At 45.1% G+C, this 19793-nt stretch overlaps 1 protein-coding gene across 9 annotated transcripts in view; it reads left to right on the plus strand.

Annotated features, from left to right (window-relative positions):
* ERBB4 (erb-b2 receptor tyrosine kinase 4) overlaps nt 1-19793 on the plus strand; it is a 645851-nt gene that overhangs the window by 232560 nt on the left and 393498 nt on the right. For all 9 annotated transcript variants that reach the window (XM_074872586.1, XM_074872588.1, XM_074872592.1 and 6 more), the window contains exon 2: nt 8005-8156. In XM_074872586.1, coding sequence (XP_074728687.1) covers nt 8005-8156 — 152 coding nt within the window. The remainder of the gene's footprint in view (nt 1-8004; nt 8157-19793) is intronic.

Below are 19793 nucleotides of genomic sequence, written 5' to 3' on the forward strand. Positions count from 1 at the left end.
GTAAGGAGCCCAAACTGGAAACCTGGTAAAAAAGAAAGGTCCTGCCAGTGCTCAGAAGTTGGAGGGCAGAGGAGACCGATGTTGTATTTCAGAGCTATTTGAAAACCTTTTCACTGTCTCAAAATGAGGTCTTACTTGAACTAAGGCAGGTGCTGGAAGCAGAAATCACTCAGATCTTTCTTAGATAACCTAAATAAGCAATTAATAGACTATGTATTTCATTGGGAACTAAATTGCCAATGCTGAAGACATTTCAGTAAAGTAAGTTATTTTCTGCATCCTGCATCCAGTAAGAAAATCCCACACTCATTCTAAGCTACCATGCTGTATAAGTGGCTGTAAAAGAAATCTTTAATTTTAAATGCTTTTCTGTCACAACTTGCGTGCCAGTAATTTGCCAATTTGATCACCAGAGCCAGCAAGCACTTCCTCAGAGCTGGCCTGATGGGGGTGGCGGTGAGCAGCGTGGGGCCACGTGTCACCCCCATGTCACCTCTGTCCCTTGGGTTCCCCGCCAGCTTGGAGGCTTATCTGCTGCCTCCTCGTCGGAGCAGGCGCTTCCAGATTCACAGCAAGACCTCAAGGAGAGCCAGATGATAGAGCAGATGGCAGATGACTAATTTGGCAAAGTTAGATGAGTGGAAATTGTTTGCTTTAATTGCTTGTCAAGTCCAGTACCTACATTATAGTTAAGAAGGAACTATTTACTCTCAAAATAGAATGAAATAAGGAAAGAAGGGGGGGGGGGGGGGGGGGGGGGGGGCGCTGGGAATAACCATTGGTAAAGCTTCTCATATTAATTTTTGCTTTTTTTTAGTGGTAGCTGTGTGATATAGGTCCTGCAGTACATTTTCCCCATTTTGTCCTTTCTGGTTTCTGTACCATAATATGTATATATGACGAAACTAAAAGAGAAACAATGCTGGAAATACTGGCATAAAGCAAGCAGATGACAGTGGCTGGACATGGTCAGCACAGGCAATTATCCTTGACATCTTGCAGTATAAATATAGTCAATATTTTTATGTCATTTTTTGTTTGATGTGAACGGAGGTGCTACATTGGTAAAATATGCTGTGTAGCATCCACCAAACAGATTTTGGAGAGCTCGGTGCAAGGAGAGGGTGCCATCAGCTCAGGAAAGTGTTACCACATGTAACTAACCCTTCTTGATGAAGTTTCAATCGCTGTCAGTCTTTACCGTGCCTATCTGTGTTCCTGTGTTTCCTTTTGTAGGTGGCATCTGATCAGCCTCCACTGGAGGTGAGACCACTCTGGTAACGCACTTCCCTGCAATTTTCTGGAAGTGCTGGGAAGCTTTTACAATGCATATAAAATGATATTCAGGAGTTCAGCAAACAAATTTCAGGCAATTAATGCTTTTGGTCACTGGTGCTATCAACCCAGGGACCTCTTCTCCATGCAAAGAGAAGAAAGGCTGTTTCAGAGTGTCCTTCTAGCATGTAGATTAAAATCTAGATGAAAATTATAGTTAATTTTTTTATTTGACTTTATTTAACAGTTGTGGAGATCTCAACTTGGAAATCAAAATAAATACTAGCATTCCCAGGCTTGTGTTTCTGGGCTGTTTGCACGTTTGCATGCAGATAGAAGGGATTAAAGACATGATGGTGTGGCTTACAGCTGCTGTGGGCCAGCCTGTACTGTGTCTCCTCATCCTGATGACACCCTGATGGACTGAATGGTGGCTGGATGGTAATGCTGAGCTTCTCCTTGCATGGCTCTGTGCCTGTCCAGGGGTTCATGGCAGTCAGGTTGATTGCACGCAACAGGATTCAAATGGGATGATAATTTTCTAGCGTAGAGCAGACCTCACGGAAGGAAAACACTTGTGCCAGCTGAGCTTTTAATTAGGATTACAGAAAAAATTATGCTCTCCTTCATTACAGTCTCTCACCTAGGGAAAGCAAGCCTCTAATTTTAAAACATTCTCCAAAACCACTGGGTTTACAGGAAAACGGCTAGTGACCTCAAGGAGTGTTTAGCCTTCTCCCAGAAGACATCTGCAAGACTGTAAGTGCAGGCAGTTCCTCCCTTTGTGAGGACGTGCATAATTGCATGAAAATTTAGGGCTTTTGCAGCTCATTCAGGGAGAGCTGTAAAATAATAATGAAAGGATTAAAAGTGTGTTTATCCCTTCTTCTGTGTGCGTACATGACAGGGTGCCCAGGCTGTTGCTGAGAGCGCGCAGCATAATGAAATGAATGGGGACTGCTGCGGCATTGCTGGTAATTAGTTGTTCCTTAAGGGACTTGAGTATTTCCCCCCATCTGGGGGTCTTAACAAATTGCCACGAGTGTTTGCAATTATTAATAAACAGTTACGTTAGCTGCCTTTCAAGAAACACCGATGATGGTGCTGTCTGTAACAACACAGCTAATTAAGTAAATAAATGGGAAGTATGGGAAAAGAGTGTGTTAGAAGGAGATGCTGACTGTTGTTGGGCTTGTCCTGTCTGGGATGAAGGAATGTGTGATTCTCTTTTCGTAAACACGATCCTGAAATGAGTAGTCCAAGAGTTTAAGCCTCCTCTTGCATTTTTGGCCCACTTCAAACTGGTCGACAAAGGGAGGTTGTGCTGCATTCAGGCAGAGGCTGGTGCAGGGCAAACACGCTGCTCTCCCACGTCCTCGCCCAAGAGATAATAATAAATGTTTTATGATTCAAAAGAATATATCCAGATGCTCGAGATAACTGCCTTGGTGTTGGCAACAAAGATGCCTCATCACTGTTTCTCTGAATGTCCTTTGGGAGAGGAGTTGGACACTCTTACTTCAGGTGGGGGTGGCCATGCTGGAGATGATGGGATTCACTCTTCCTGAGTAACTCTACATGCAGGCAAATCCAGAGAGGGGTTGAATAAGAAATGAAACAAGTCTTTCCTAAAGTTAGTTCATCTGTTGAGCTGGGAGCACTATAAAATCCGTTAATATTACAAGAAACAGAACTAGATGGAGTCAAAAGTAATTTCTTAATTTAATGTATAGATTTATCATCAACAGAGCAGAGCAAAATAATGGCCTAAAAAGCAGAAGCTAAAGAACATTTTTAAATGCCTCCATTATTTGCTACCTTTGAGTGAGCATCCGAATGATTTGACTTTGTTATGAAAAAAACGCCAATGGGAAATTAATTTCCAAGTCATGTGCATGAATATTGATGAAAAACATAAATTCAATTCAATACAGACGATTATTACTGCTGTAATTGGGGCCATTAGGAGCTGAGACTCTGTCACTTTAGGTAGCTGGTAATAAGTAAACAACTGAATGTGAAGTGTGAATGTGTGAGTAATGACTGAAATCCATGTTTGTGATGGCGCTGTGCCCCAGTGCCCACCCAAAATCGCCCACTTTTGGGGTGTAGATGAGAAGCAGCCACGGGCTGGTAGCCTGACCTATTGCTGTCACTGGTGGTTTGGGGCTTCCCAGATGCGAAGGTGCACATCCTTCAGCTTCAGGATAGCATTAGTTGGGGGTGTCTCTGGACACGTACATGTGCATGCTCTGCGAGGTGTGTTGCCAGAATACGGAAAGAGAGAGAATGGCCACGTGCACGTTGGTGAATAGATGTGCTTGAGAGCTGCGTGGCACACTGGTAACCTGGTACAGGCTGTCAGTCAGCAGCTCACTGGGATTTCCATCGGGGAGAACATAAGGGACGTCAGATCTTCATGGGCATGTATCAAAATGGCACTGAAGGGTTTCACTTATTGAGACACCTCTGTAAGACCTCCTGAGCACGTGGGGAGTATACGTGCTCAGACATGCTCAACAGTGAGAGAAGCTGCAGACTGGAGGCACATCTTAAAAGCTGCTATTTTTTGACCTCTGTTAGAGGCAGGGGAATTAGTATTTTTTATTAACCAGGATAGGTTCTGCTGCAGGGACTGCTTTTAATGTCCGATCTTTATTTTCTTGCTGCTCATTGGTTTCTGGGGCTATATAAAACAATGTTTCTAACAATATACAACAAAGTGCTTTGAAGAAGGTTTATGAAATACAGATTATGGTGGTTTTGCATGGCATGAGAAAGAAATGCACTTTATTGTGCTTATGTTTATGCCTATCTATGTCTGGAGCATCCCTGAAAATATGTATTATTTTGGCACTTAATTTTAAAGAGCTGCTACAACACATAAATGCCTGTTGCCCTTCCAAGAGATGAGCAGGAAGGCAAAGGGGTATACTTGTGCTCTGTATCAAGTTCGGGGGCAAGAGGGACTGGGGATCCCGTGCAAACCCTGCTCAGCTCCCAGCTCACATGTGGGGTTACTTTAGTCCTTCTTAACAAATCAGGCCCATAATGATTATTTTTGCCCTGGAGCAGCTGGGAATTGCCTCCTGTGGCTCGAAGTGGGAGGATAAAACTTACTGTTCACAGCCTGCTTTTTGGCCTGTGTCCCTCCCAGGTTTGGTTCCTGGCATGTGTGGGAAAGCAGGAGCACCTTTGTAATTGTACATGGCAGCAGCATTTCTCCCTCGTGACGGGAATGGCTTTTTACACTATTAGTTTGTATTTTGCCTTAAAAAAAATGCCAACATCATATCTAATCTCTCTGCCTTAAAGGATTCTCTGTGAAGGATGGAGGTACTGTCCCAGCTCTATCCTCCTGCAAGCGATGATTGATCTAATCTGCTTTTCTTAAATACTTTCATAGTTTTTCTCTTTTGTATTTTGAATCTGGCATAATTATTGAGTGCATCAACAGTATATGTTCAAAACCCATGCTGTAAACTGAGATACAGAGAGATTAATGGCTTATTGTAACAGTGGATTATTAATGATCCATGGTTATACCCACATTCGCTTTGGGACTTCAACTCATTCTGCAGGTTGGGTCTCTCTCCCGCTCCAAGTACTGTTTCTGCATTGGCTGCACTGCTTGTTGGGTACCGATGGCAAAAAATCTGCACTACTGCACCCCCTGATTGATGTAGGGTACTCTTGCGTTCGGTATATGACTTGATCTGAGACAATCTGTAACCAATTTCTTTTTTTATTTTCTGTTGAGAGGAGATGACCTGTCAGGACAGTACAGAGCTGCAAAAGCTAAGCCAGACCATGCAGTGATTGGGAGGACTGATGCTGGGCAGTGACTTTCCCTGATTTCCCAAATTTTGTGACGGAGCAGGCTGGGAGGAGCTGCTTTGCACTGACCTTTTGCCATGTATCAGGCATGCAGTAGAGGCTCAGGTGTGAGCTGAGACAAGGAGATGTTTTGCGTAGCAGAAGCGGGGATTTCTTTTTTTAAGACAGAAATTAAATGCTTGGACTTACTATGAGATAAATTTAAAGGATCAACATGATTTCTTCTAAATTTGCTTTTAAGATTTTATTCATCTGACAGAATTGATTTCATAGCAATATCAAAAGCTGGGAGTAGTTACTGCAGTGGTTTGATTGTACAAAATTAATCTTACTCAAAGAAAACCTGCAGCCCTGGCTTATGTCTAGGCTGGCTTCGCTCCTGTTGAATCCTCTTGCAAGAGCAGGCTCCAGGTGTTCTGCCTCCTTACAGCAACAAATGGCTAAATTAGCTTTTGGGAAACATTTAATGGGTGTGCAACATGAAATATCAGTGTTGCAGCATGTAGCTTTATTAGCTGAGCTGCTGGAATTGTTTTCTGAGCTATGTTGATCCTTAGCACCGATTGTGAAATGGAACAGAAATTATTTATTAGTCCTCAGGAGCCTTAAGACAGAATAATACTTATTCAGCTGGAAACACAGTCAATCTTGTTATAGATGCTGCTGCGTTTAAGGAAGAAGCAAACTAACTGATTTTGTAATTGGTAGCAAACATTTTTAGACATATTCTGACAGGGACAGGCGTGCATCTCCCTAAAGGGTGGAGATGCTTGTACAGCAGATCTCGAGGTTGTTCTGAATAAAGCTCTAAATAGGATCTAGGACAGGGCTTTGAATTTCAAAAAGAAAGATGTGCCATCCCCTAGCAGTAGTGGTTAATCCTTCCAGGTGTTCCCAGTCCAGCAGAGGTACGTCAGGTCCCAGTGGGACCATGTCTTTCCATCTTGGAAAACCCCCAAAATTACTATTAAAAATATTATAAACAAAATCTTGTTTAGATATGTTTTACTCTAAGTGGTAGGGGTTTACAAGAAAAGTTTCAGAATGGGAATGTTCATGCTTTAAAATGTTCATCCTTGAAATGAGGTGGTAGTAAGTTTTTAAACTTAGCAAAGACCTTGAAATTTTACCTTTACCAGGTCATAGAAAGAAAGAAAAAAAAAATCACATCCCTTACCAAAAGAAATTTGTAACTAGACCAAATGCATATTTGGAAAAAGCAATCCTATGTAGTGCCTGTTCATCTTAGGTCCATGCTCTTTGGCCCCTGGAAACACAAAACCTGAAAGTGATCTGATAAAACCTTCATCCTGTGAATGGCTGGCAATGAAACCAGCCCTTGCTATCCCTCCCCGGTGGGGAGTTAAGGTTCAGGAGGAACAGATTTCTGTTGCTGTTTTTAGGGCAGAGGGAGTTTCCCTGGGAGAAAACTTTGAGCAGTTTATGGGTTTCTGTCTGCCTCCTGAAGCCCTACACCAAGAAGCTGCTTGAAGCTTGAAGTGCCCTGGCACAAGAGCAGATTGCTGTGCAGCAGAGAGACCGCAGCAGAAGACAGAGATGAGAATTGTTCCCATTTCTATTAAAAAAAAAAAGGAGGGGGGGGGGGAATAGATGTAGTAAGTAAACAGTCAATAATAGTAGTACTCAAAAACCTAATTACTTTTGATATTTATAAAAAGGACCCGCATCATTCAAAAGAGCATATTTTAGCCAATTTTACTGATTATGCCTCCAGTAATGGAGAGTTTTGTTTGTATTGATCTAATCCAGGAGTGGGAATGGCTCCAGAAATGCCATTCTGGTCTGGCTCATGTTTTGCATAATATAATGCCTATTTCAAAAGTTTGGATATATTCAGATTCATTTTCTCACAGATAACAACAACCCACAAACTGTTGGTAAAGAGGAAAAGTAAGTGCATGCAAAAAAAAAAAAGGCCCAGACTCACACTTGACCATTTAAGTAGCATTGCTGTCCTGGCAGGCTCAGAGCTGCGTGAAGAACTGCTGTTGTAAAATGCTGCTTCTGTGTTTCTTTCCCGCATTCATTTTTGTCATTGCTTGATGCACGGCAAGCTAATAGACTGAGCTGAACTGTTATTGTGCAGTAGCTTTGAAACACACTTCAAAATTTAGAACAGAGTAGTATAATATTAAAGGGCACCTTCTGAAAACTAGCTGTATTAGGGTGGTGTTTCCTAACTCATCTGACACATCTCCACTGTACATTCAGTCTGGTGACTTGTGGAAAGACGATGTGGGTTTTGTCTTTCTCCTATCTAATTGTGCAAAGCTGGGAAGAGCTGGGGTCTTAAGGAAGGTGATGGGGAAAACAATGTTGGGTATAAGCCTTCTGGTCAGGTTGTTCTTCGCTTGTCCGACAGACTGTTCTGAGCATCAGCTGAATAGGGGTAATGTTGGATTACCCAGGTCAGCTTGGATGTACAGGTCTCTCCAGCCTTGCGACCTTTAGTCTGTGGTTGGCACATCTCTGTTCAGTGTCCGATTCTGTCATTGGCAGAACTAGTAGGGACTTCGCTGAGACCTGGGTTTGGCCCTTTAGGTGCTGGGGTCAACTGGTTTTGCATTTTTCCTGCATTTCTGCATTTTCAGCCTTTTTGCATTTGGTGGTAATAACCAGCACTTCATTCTGTTTGGTGAGATGTGTTTAAATTGCTGAGATGGTCATGGATCGTATTTGTACTTTCCTGTCTCGACTGCTGATATTCAAATAACTTGTGCTGGGGTTTTTTTTGAACGACTCAATCCTGTGAATAATTCAGGATTTTTGTTACAATTACCCATATCCCTGTATGCAAACTTTACTTCCTTCTTTGCTCCTATGCTCCTCTTCCACACTCATCCTGATTGTTTGCCCTGTGGTTTCTTGCAGTGTGTGCCGGCACAGAGAACAAGCTGAGCTCCCTCTCTGACCTGGAGCAGCAGTATCGGGCCCTGCGCAAGTACTATGAGAACTGTGAGGTAGTTATGGGCAACCTGGAAATCACCAGCATTGAGCACAACCGAGACCTCTCCTTCCTGCGGGTAAGCAATCTTCTTTTTCCTTCCCTCTGTCTTCTGTGTTTAAGAGAGTAGCTACGGGTGCAGAGCTGAGAAGGGCAGGTCTCTTTCCCACCAGCTCCACTGCAATATAAGAGGATAATAAAATGTCACAGATGTGCAGAGAAACAAGAGCAATGTCATTGCAGTGACAGGTGCTCTGAGTATGTGTCGTTTAGATTTATCCAGGACTCGGGGGAGAAAGCCATGTCACTACGCAGAAAAACGATACCTTGCAGGTCTCTATCACTGTGTGTTGCCAGCAGGTATGGATCAGGTAAGGTAGGGTTTAGGAAGGTCAGAGAATTGTGCAGATAAGCACCGGAGGCTTGGAGAAGCTAATTCTAGTAAAATGCTATACATGGACTGATTGATAGACTAAGCAAGGGAAGAACTCTGGGCAATGTTTGTGGAGCATTTAAGAAAATGGAAAAAAAAGTGATTTCTGAATGAACGTAAACCCCCTTTCGTGTACAAGACTGGAGTTATGAGCCTAATTGAACCTCCAGCATCCAGGGGAAGTTTGTGATAGATGAAGGCTGTCCTGCCACTGTGGAGCCTGGGTTGTGTGCTCCCTCCGCCCTTCTTGCACCTTGAGTAAATATCGTGCTTTTGGGTTTGTGAAGGAACATGTCAGTGTGGTTTGTACATTTCCTGTTAACATGCTAGCAACCACAAGGAGGGGAAAGGTGAATGCCTGTCGTTATTTGGCGTTCTAAAACTAATTATGTTTGAAGAAATATCCCAGTAAAGGAGTGATCCAGTGCACTCAGGTGGACACCTGTGGATGCTGCAGATGATGTGGCTGCAACATGGAAGAAACTGGTATGTAGCTGTGAGGAGCATAGTAGAAAAGGCAGCCCGTGGTGGTGTGGTTGCAGGCTGTGCTGGACATACTCTCCAACAGAAGAAGTCAAGCCATGGCACAGATAGGGTTTATACTGTCCGTATCATATGGCATCGCTTGCATGTACGTATGCGAAGTGCTAATGTCATGTTTCAAGATGTGTGTCTGTATCTAACTGGCATTTTCATAAAAAGCACGTAGCGGGAGCGGGGAAATTTAAATCCGGCAACAGGAAGAGGGTGGCAGGAGTCAGCCCCAGCAGGTTGTGTTACACTCAGTTGTTTGGTTTGCTGGGTCTTGGGTGAACCTAGTGCTCAATTTCAGTTTGTAAAAATGTGAACTTTCCGTTACAAGTTCTAACAAAGGCAAAGCAGATTCTCCAAGAGTGTGTTTAGCTTTGCTTCGTGTTAAATTTGTTGGGGATTTCATGGGATTTCCACTCTATACGTTGGCTTATATTTACTCAAAGCCTACACTAAGCTGCTAAAAGATCTGCAAGCAAAATTCAGCTACCAAATATGCCTGGAGTAAAGTTTGGGGTGCTAATTGCACTCAGACTAACAGGTTGCCTGTTAATTTGACTGACGAATGCCTAGGAAGTAAATGCTATCTATACATTTCACAGTTGTGACAGGTGGGAAAAACACATATGCTTGTGCTGTGAAATATATAGCCTTGGTGCAGCTGGACTAACGTTTCCCACTGTGTGAGACAGGCGGCAGATAGTTACCTCCTGCGTGGGCAGGATCCCCGCATCAATTCGGGCGTTGCTGGAGTTTCAAATGCCTTCTGAAACCCCCGACTGGGCCATCATGCATGGCTTGAATTCATCACGGATGGTTCTCCCGCTTTGGCTTTCCTTCCTCCTTACGCTGCTGCTGGTAGGTAGGGAAAGCAAATTATTTGGAAATTAGGGAATTAACGTTCCTTGTGGAGAGCTGCTATAAGCAGAGTAAAATATTGGCAGAAAGTGGGCAGTAAAATAAGCAAATGAGAGGAGGAAAGAAGGGCTCTGTGCAGTAAACGAAGGTGGTTCTGTCTTTCTGGTGACAGTTACTATTGCTTTTTTATTAGTTTTATTACTTCTCTTACCTGAGACTGCCCTCTCGCAGATGTCTCAGCAAAAAACAGAACTTGAAACAAAACGCAGCAAACTGGAAGTCTAGTTAATATGATAAATTGTAGTCATTAAAATAGAAAACCAAACAGAGGAGAACATGTTCTTGGTGAGGCAAATAAATAAATAAATGTTGGCATATTTACGCTGATAATTCGACATTCATTAGTTAGACAGTATTACTTGTTTTATCATTTTAAAAATGGTTTTAATGGCCGAATGAAGGTGGCAGATGGGAGATAGCTAAAAGAAAGGCTATTTGTCTCAGACTTAAATATGGTGAACTCGTCATGCAAGATGATGCTCCTCTAGCCTGCTCCAATTTTCCTTATTCTCTGTTTCAATAATTGCCCACTTTCTCCACCAAAGGGACTTCAGGTAGGCAGTTGACGTACCCCTGCGTTACCTGTATGCCCAGCTGATGAGTACTGTGGCTTTGCGTGCCGCCCGACTGCCTTCTCGTTAGTGCTCAGCTTAGCTGGGCAGCCTCTCACTTCAGAACAGAGGGAAGACCTAGTGAGCTAGGCAGGCTGAGCCTTTTTATCATGCAATAATAAACTAATACCATAAATGAATTGAAGTGAAAAACCCCCATAATTCTATTTACCCTGCAGAGGAACATTAAAAGATCAGCATCTCATCTCTCATATTTATTTAGACATTTATTCCCTAAGTAGATTTGCTTTATGTCTATGAGTTAGCTCTCTGGATATCTGCTGATTAAGACTAAAAAGGGCTGCCTATCACCTGAATGAAATGCTCAACCACTTAAACTTCCAGGCCTGCAAGCGAGTGCATGGCTTTGGGGTCATGAGGAGCTCCATTCATCTAAGAAGGGATTGCATATACTAATGTTTTTTTCCTAGCATTTTCATATGTGTGCGGAACAGTACCGCCAATCTGCTGGTATAGTTTTATGTATTTTATTTTTGCTTCTGGTTGTGTTATTGCTTGCCCGTAGGTGACCAAAACAAGGGTGAGCAATTGCAATGTGAAGTTGTCCTCTGTGTGTGCTACCCTCCAGCTCCATTAGCTCTGTTCCTGCTGCTTGGTGCTTCCCTGCACCATGAGTCCTGGCAAAGGAAAGGAGCACTCGGTAGGAGGAAAAAAATGTGTCTAAGCCTGAGTGCTGGAAAAGGCAAGATGTTTCTGACTGTGGGCTGATAGCTGGTTTTCTTTGTTATTCTTCTGAGGCTCAAGCTTCCCACAGAAAATGTACTCCGGGGTAATTCAGTCCCACCATTGCAAGCTTCAGCAATGAAATGAGGCTTAGGTTAACGTACCGCATTGCTGCTGGAGTAGCACCTCCCTGTTGCAGCTGAGGCACACTCTCCACTGGCATAGGCTGCAGCAGGGAAAAGCACTTAAGGTTTCCAAGAGCACAATTGAACTGGGCAGGACAAATAATTGGGTGGACAACAGGCCCTGAGAGCTCCCTTGTCCCTGTTGCATGTTCAGGCTCACCCAGCAAGTTGACAGTGACGGTGGGAAGAGGTCAGGTTCCTTATTCCACTGCTTCCCAACCCACTGGCATACTTCAACTAATTACATGGGCCAGGATTTTGTGCTAGGACTTGCTCCGCGGAACTAGATAAGCTGGTTGAGAAAAGCTCAGATTGTGCACTAGTTCATATTGCAAACGCCTGATTTCAGAAATGGGAACCAATTTTAGTTTCACTTGGCAAAGCTGACAGTTTATATTGTGGACAGTTCTTATTTCTTAATAGCATCTCTGTATTCAATTTTCAAAATAAAATACACAATTAGTATACCACAAAACAATCTTCTGCAAGCACTCTTGTTCTGTTAAACACATTTGGTAAACGAGAGTTTTCTTTGACTAATCCCCAGGCTTTTAGCAATTCACAGTCAGTAAATTGTCTTCTCGTGCTTGGATTTTATTTAACCAATTCAGATTATTTATTTTTGAAGACATGACCAAAGTTCTATGCTTTTCTCTGCAATAATTCTCTGAAATGATAATGAAACTTATTTCTAACCACAATCAACAGCCTTCGAAAATGATCTAACACTGCTTTATAAATTCTTTTTTCATTTACCTCTATAGTGCCTCTGTAGCACCCTCAGCCACAGTTATGTTGGCAGCTATCTGCATGCCATTTAACAGGGTGGGCGTTTTGTGGTGGGCAGCTTTACAGCCGCTGCAGTTACTGCAAAGATGTATAGCCCCATCTTCCCTTTGTCAGTGCGCAGAACTGCGTGCTCGGTGAAAACCTGAGCCAGCCTGTACTTACCACTTTCCTTACAATCACATTTATACTTTGGTGGATGGAATTTGGGGGTTTGGGTTTTATATGTATTTGCTTCTGGTTGTGTTATAGTCTTGGAGGAAGACTGGGTCGACAGATTCCTCTGAAGGGGGCGGACTGCCAGAGCAGCCACGGGAAGAGTTGGTTGCAAACCATGCTGCCTGTCCCCATGGCATTTGGAGCTGCTTCTGGTTTAGAAAAAAAGTAACTTTTTGAAGCTTTTTTAGCAAAATGGGTCTAAACAGACCCTTCTTAAAGCTCCAGAGGCAGAGCTCAGTGGAGACGTGGTCATGGAGAGAGCCTGCAGTCTGAACAGCTGTGTGAGGAAGGGGAGCACAGAGACAGGAGGGTGTTGCCTTGTCCAGTTTGCTCGGCAGATCTGTATAGCTCCTGAAGGCCTGGCAGCATAGCCCTGCATCCTCTTCTGCCGCAGAATGGTATCTTAATTCCTGAAAACTGACAGGCTTCAGTAAGGTCCCAGCTCAGCAAAAGGGAGTGAAATGTGGAGTAGTGACTGTTGGGAGTCCCCCAGAAAGAGAGGCTGCAGGGTGGCTATGCCTATGTGGAGGGGGGGTTGCCCAGAAGCGCTTGGAAAGCATTGCAATCCGTCCCTATACCAGCAAGGGGATTTGGGAAGGGTTCGCTATGCAAAGCTGCCCTGTAGCATTTGTCCTGCAGTGGGTTGCATCAGGAGAGCCTTGCCAGCACATGTCCTTGGCTGGCAAGAGGCAAAGCAACCTCCAGGTAATTACAGACCTGGAAATCAAATATATGTATGTATTTATTTGTAATTGGCACCTGCCCCCCACCCTCACCCTGCACCTTACCCATTAGAAAACAAAGCACATGGAGCCGAATGATGTGCCAGCAGCGGTGTGAGGAGCAGGACTCTTTGTGCCACACAAATCCAGGTGGAAAGAAGCTACCTCCAGCTTGATGCATAAACCTGGCTAGAGTGTCCATGGCAATAAAAGCAACTGCTGTTCTGGGTGGGTTATAAGAGGCCAGCAGCGTGCCAGGCCATGCTTCTGGCGTTGACAAACTGTTTTAGGCCAGCTGTGATCAGCCGCCAACTGTGTTGGATGAACCCGAGCCATGTCTAAAGTGAGTTAGATCCCAAACTTAGAGGGTGGAGTGGGAGCAGAGGCTAACTGCAAAAAGCATGTGTGATACAGCTCTCCTTCAGGAGAACAGCTGCTTCTGCCATTTCCCATTGCTTTTGCAGAGTCAGTAGCTTAAAATAATCCCAGCGGTTTAAACTGGTTTTAGAATGACCATGATTATTGATTGCCAAGGTGAGGAACGCATGGATTTGCAGGGTCTTCCAGACCTGTCCTGTGTTGAGAAGCAGGTAGTGAAGTGGGAAGCCCATGCTGCAGCCACTGTGAGTAGCTAAGTGCCAGGCACTATTATGGTAATTGATGTTCACGTTGCCCTCATCCCTTGATGTGTGGGACAGTACCTGGGTGGTTGATGCCTGGTCCCTGCTAGCAAAGACAAATATCACATGCCACGCAGTCCCTAACATAATCTCACCCAGCTCCATCTCAACCCCACCACTCCTAGAGCCTCCTGGCTGGTAGGTAAAAGGTATCCTGTGCTTTCTGGCATAAATATGTTTAGAGGCATCACGTTATTTTTGTGCTTCTGTTGCTTTTTCCTTTTGAGATTGTTTTGCTGATTAGGGATACCAATTAAACTCAAGACACCAGAGTGAAAAGAGCAGGCATATTTTACTAGAAATAACTAAATAATCTGATAGAATAATACAGAAAACATACAGTAAGAAAAGACAGAACAGTGCACTTAAACAAATAGGAAAATACAGGGTAATGCATCAAATCATTACTACCTGAGAGGGAGAACAGTAATTAAGAAAGATCCATCACCACTTGCATACGTTACCATCATCCAGATCCGCAGTTGCTGGGGAGCCCCGGTTACAGCGAGGATTTGGAGAGCCAGTCCTGGCAAGTGGGAAATCCTACGCGGTGCGTCCACCCATAGGTGAGGCTTCCAAAGTCACTGCAAGTGGGTCCAGCCTTATATACCAAAAATCAGCAAGCCAGAATAGCTGGCACCTTTGTTTTAAGCGGAAATATCTGGTTTCAATCTCACATTAGATTCCCCCAGGGCTCAGGGGAGAAGCTAAGGGAGTTTCTCTGCTTATCTAGTTGGATTATGCATAAGGTCTCACATCAGGCCACAGTGCCAGACAACTGTCTCCATGACCCTGTTATTTCATCCACACACAAAGAAAGGTAAATATACATTCAAGATAGCTACATCTTCCATACATATTTCACTAATGGTTGCATACTGAGTTAGCAGCTTCAGCTCAGGGCCTGTTGTTCAGGCTTCAGTACTTCCACTTTTTACATCAGAATAGGTGGTTTGGTATAACTTAGTAAAATATCTATTAGCATAATGGTTATCAATTATAAAATATTCAGGATTCATCTGTAGGTCAACTCTGACTTGGGCCTATTGTCCAAGCCTTAGCACTTCAGAGATATGCTGATAGGACAGCACCCATGTCTTTGCAGTGCCTGCTTTCCTGTTCTGTCCCAGTCACGTGTCTGACACGCAAGTATGTCCTTGGAGCTCCACAGAATGCCCTTAGCAGCCTCTGTGCTTCCCTTCCACAGATGCTCAGAACCCCCTTTTCAACAGCATGTCTGATTTCAACCCATTTTTGGTAGATACAGGTCACGGTCCTGCTCAATTCGTAGCTCTGCCGAGGCTTCTCTGGTGTGTAAGCCTCTAGCTGCTGTTGGTGCATCTCCTCTGCTAGATGCAACGCGGCAGCATGGGGACCCTGCTCACACCTCCCCTTCCTTCCCTGCGAAAAGCTGCCTGCACAGCCGCCAGCCTCCCATCTGCCTGCCTCCCTGTCTTTCTGCCAAGGTTTCCCCCTTGCGCTCGGCCATGCTTGCCTATTGGGGACGCAAATAATCCCGAGCAGCTGTCAGCCGCCCTGCGCCCACCGTGCAGCCCCTGCGCTGCGGCGGCTGCTCCCTCTCTCCAGACCTCGGTGGAGCTGCAGAGCGGTGCGGGGTGACCCCAAGCCCTCTCCCCACCTCCCACCTCTCCTTGCCCTGCCATCATGGCCTCACTTGCCACACAGCTATTTCTGTCTGGCTCTCGCACGGCCTTTTTTAAACGTTGTTTACAAACCCAGCAGCTTCATCTCTCCAAGCAGCTAATGCTTTTGCTAGTTCCCCACAGCCATTTTTGACTTGGGTTTTATACTCTTCCCAGCCCTATTCTTTTATTTTTATAGCTGTCCAGGGCATTGCAACAGGCAGAATAACTGGGCTAGGAGGCTCCCTTCTCTTCCATACACAACACCAACCTCTTCTCCCTAGAATAAACTGAAAAACCCACTTGTGCAACCTCTTTCCCCTTTCACCCTTTCTCTACAGCAATGCAACACCAGCAAGCAGCCCAGATCAGCTTTGCAATGGAGTTGGGGCTTTGCTTTCAGCTGAGAAAAACTTAAGGACTCTGCAAGCTGATACTCTTCTGCTTGAATTAAATTTTTAATTAAATTAAATTAATCCTCGAGCTGGGTTTGCCAAGCTGTAACCAAATATATGTACATTAGCTATTGCCCCATTAATTTAGCAATTATTTTTGGTGGCTTCGTATGAAAGATACAGCCTGAAATAACCACTTGTGTTTAGGAGGAGAGTTGTGTGCCGCAGAAATGCAGGTTTCTGTTTTGGCGCAGGGATGGACTGTATAAAGCTGCCCTTTGCCTCTCTGTGTGCCAGGTGCTGCATTTGGGCGGGGGGGGGGGGGGAGCGGGGGGGGGGGGGCGGGGCGGCGGGAGGTTGTTACAGAGGATGGCTGCAGATGATGCCCTTTTCCAGGGAAGCCTGGGCCTGCTGGGGATGTCACCAGGCCACCACTCCTCACGTCCCCTCTGCCGCAGGGCTGTCTCTCGGGAGTGCTGCCAAAGCCGCTGGAGGCAGGAGCGGCCACGTTCCCTTGTGTCTACATCCCTGTGATCGATTTGCTGTATAAAACAAGTGCTGTCATCTGTGTGGAGCAACTAGCAGGTGGTGTCAACAGGCCCTTCACCGACACACACTCACCCACGTACAGGTGGTTCAGAGAGGCTCCCCTGCCGGGACTCCAGGAGGATGTGGGGACGGACCCCAGCCTGGGGCTTCGTTCCTCTCTCCATTGTGTTGGCAGCAGCCAAGAGTTTCCCCAGCTCTCCCGCAGCCTCTGCCTGTGTCCCCTTCAGTTGTGGGAAGATTCCTTCAGCTGTATCACACGTGGAGATGAGAGGTAAAGATTTGAAGTCCAGGATGATTAAGGAGTCTCTTTAAATTGTCTCTTAGTATTTCCCTTTCAGCTCCCATTGTATGGGAGGCAACCCACCTCCAGCCTCCCGGGAAGCCTGTCTGATTCATGTGCATGGCAGCGGTAGCAGCTCTGGAGCAGGAGAAAGATAAAAGAAGCCTGATCTAAATTATTCAGAGTAACCCAGACCCATGCACATGCTCAAGATCAGTAATACCCTTTTTGCTTGCTATCCCATTTTCGTGGTTGCAGCAAAGCTGCCCTTTGTTAGGCTGAGAAGAGCGCTGGGGAGGTGATGTGGGGCGGCTCCCCCACACCCAGGGGGCTGCACTGGTGGTCATCCACAATGTGAGATAGCAGTCTGTCCTTCTTGCTGAACCTCACGAGCCCCTCTGGAAGCTTTTGGGTGCTGCAGGGGTGCCTGCAAGCCCAGGTGAACATGGGAGCACTCCTGCTTGTGATGGGGTGCCATCCATGGCTGCAAGTGATGTTTGCCATTCAACAGTATTGCCACCCCCTTCCCAGGCCCATTGCTGGGACATTTGAGGTGTAAGAGGCCCCAGTACCAAAAATATGCCCAGGACACACGGGGTTCACTGCTCCAGGTGGAGTGCTTTCCAGGTTTGGCAGAGATAATGCAGTGGATGGGTACTGATTGGTGGCAGTTCAGCCTGCTTAGTGTGTGGAGGATGTTTAATGGTAGGGGAAAGCATTTGGAGGAGCTGGCAAAGTCTGCCATCACCCTGGGAATGTCACGGACACCTCTGGGGGCTCTTTGCTAAAACTGTTGAGCAGTCTGCAAAATGAACATATTCCTGCACTTTGGTCATGTAGCATCAGTAATAGCCAGGAGGACCTTTCTCCCCCTCCTTCCTGACGCAGATCTTGTTCCCTTCCTAGCAGCCTGCTATACAGGGCTGTGTTTGGGGACGTATGCTGACCCCAGCCCTTCCCTTCATGATCAGCATGTGCTGGTGGAAGCACATTACTCCTTGGGCAATATCTGCTGGGGATCTTTGAGGTGCAGGTGAACCTCCTCCCCCATGTCAGTCTGGGGTAGCTCCTGGGCCAGCACTGTCACCTCATGTTGTCCACTGTATGACCTACCTTCACCTGTCCACGGCCAGCCAAGTGTCTGACAAACTGGTTGTGCTTTCCAGCTGGTCTTGGGGCACTGAATCTTAGCCACCAACGAAAATACAGATCAGGAGTCAAATTCTTGACGTGAACAAAACCAGCTATTGAGTTTCATGGCTCTGTCTAGGCTTGTTTTTTTTTTTTTTTGTTAAATACAACCTATTGATTTATTTATTTTCCTATTGTTTAATGTCTCATCAGACTCTTCCTTCTGTCTGTCCATGAAGGGTCTGATGCTGTTAGCTCTTGCGTGTTGGTAAAATACATGTGGCTAAGCCAGAACCCAGAAGCTGCTGTGATGGGTACTAAAAAAACCACTGGTAGTGGAAGGGAGGACATTATTAAAAATAAAACAGTGCAAACCTTCTTAATTAGGTGTTGTTTCTTATACAAGCTGATCTTCCCTCTAGGCGTGTGAAACCAATTACGCCCTTCCTTTCAACCACCTTATGCTGTTAATGATCTTACTCTTGTAAATGTAAAGCTCTCCCCTACCAATGCAATTAGAAATGTTGGCCTAATTGAAGTTGGACTAAAGCAAACAATGGAGTAAAGTTAGACTAACCAACAGGAAAAAAACCTAGTTGCAAATGCTTTTAAGTTATAAATGGATTTATTAGGTTATAAAGCAAATGAGTAGTTTTCTTCCAACCATAGAAAGAAAGGTTATTCGGTGTAAATGGTGAGTGTAATGAGTTTTTAAGCCCAGTCTTAACCCTAGCTAGGAGATGGCATAAACTCCACCGTTTCACACTGCTCGCTGACAAGCTTTGCTCAGATGTCGTTAAGGCTTATTTATTCTCCTCTTTGTCCACCTGCCCTCTCAAACCTTTCTGTGGAACAGAGATTGAAGTTGGGAGGCACAGAGAAGGTATACATAAGTAATTGTGGTATAGCAGCCTGCGCCAAGTGGAAGTATTTTATTTCCTTTGAGTGACATTCTTCTGTTTTCCTGAGCATTTAGGCAATACGTTGCCAATTTTTCCTCTAGCCCTCCCTCCCTCCAATCCCATTTTACTATGGAATAAAATGATATTAAACAAACTGACTGTCAGAGAGCTGAATAATCTTGCATTGTAATACACTGACTCAGAGTCCTGGATCAATGGGCTTGAATTGCTGTTAAAAGCTGTATGAAAGGGAAAGCAAAGTCTTTTGCTGTAAGCTGTGTCAAGAGGTGGAGGAGCAGAGGGATGGATGGAGGCTTAGCCAACAGTTTTTGTGCTAAACTGGATCAATTTTAAAGGTTTCCTCTGTAGATGCCTGCTGGAGGGCTTTTATAGTTCAGAAATGTCAGCACAATTGCACAGATTGCAGCATTCAGCAACAGCAACACTTCCACCCCAAACCTGATACTAGCGCTGGGCCCCACGTGTGTTTTGCAAGGCATCCTGTGTAGGTGCCCAGGAAGGCTGTGGCAGAGGGAGAAGTTGGCCTTCCTAGGCATCCACCTCAAAAATAGCATGTCAAGGGGGTGTTAGAAGAATGTGTCCTAGTGAAAGCTGCTCTGCTGTGTGGGGCTGGTCTGAGGAGCCAGAGAGACTGGAGCTGGCCAGGGGGTGATAGTGGATGTATCTTTCTGGGATCGAGGATGGGTTTGCCCAACCTGATGAGCAGCCAGCAGGGATATCTCTGTTAGCTGCATGTTGTGCGTGTTGCTGTACAGTGCTCTGAGTGCTGAACCCTACGGGGTATGAAATCAAGTACCACTGACTTCTCAGGTGAGATGTGCCCAGTGTCAAACATCATCACGGAAAGGTGGAATCGTGAGGTTTTGGTTCAAGTGGTGAGGACCTAGTTTAAGGCAGTATTTCTGCAGCTGGTTAAGTGCAACTGGTCTCATTGACTTTTAATACTCGTGTTGAAAGTTAAGTAGGAGGGTAATAGTGTCTGCATGCTGTATTGAATAGCACATAGTGTTTCTTTTCCCCCTTTGG

The sequence above is a fragment of the Strix uralensis genome, chromosome 6, assembly GCF_047716275.1.
Source record: "Strix uralensis isolate ZFMK-TIS-50842 chromosome 6, bStrUra1, whole genome shotgun sequence".
In the NCBI taxonomy this organism is placed as follows: domain Eukaryota; kingdom Metazoa; phylum Chordata; class Aves; order Strigiformes; family Strigidae; genus Strix; species Strix uralensis.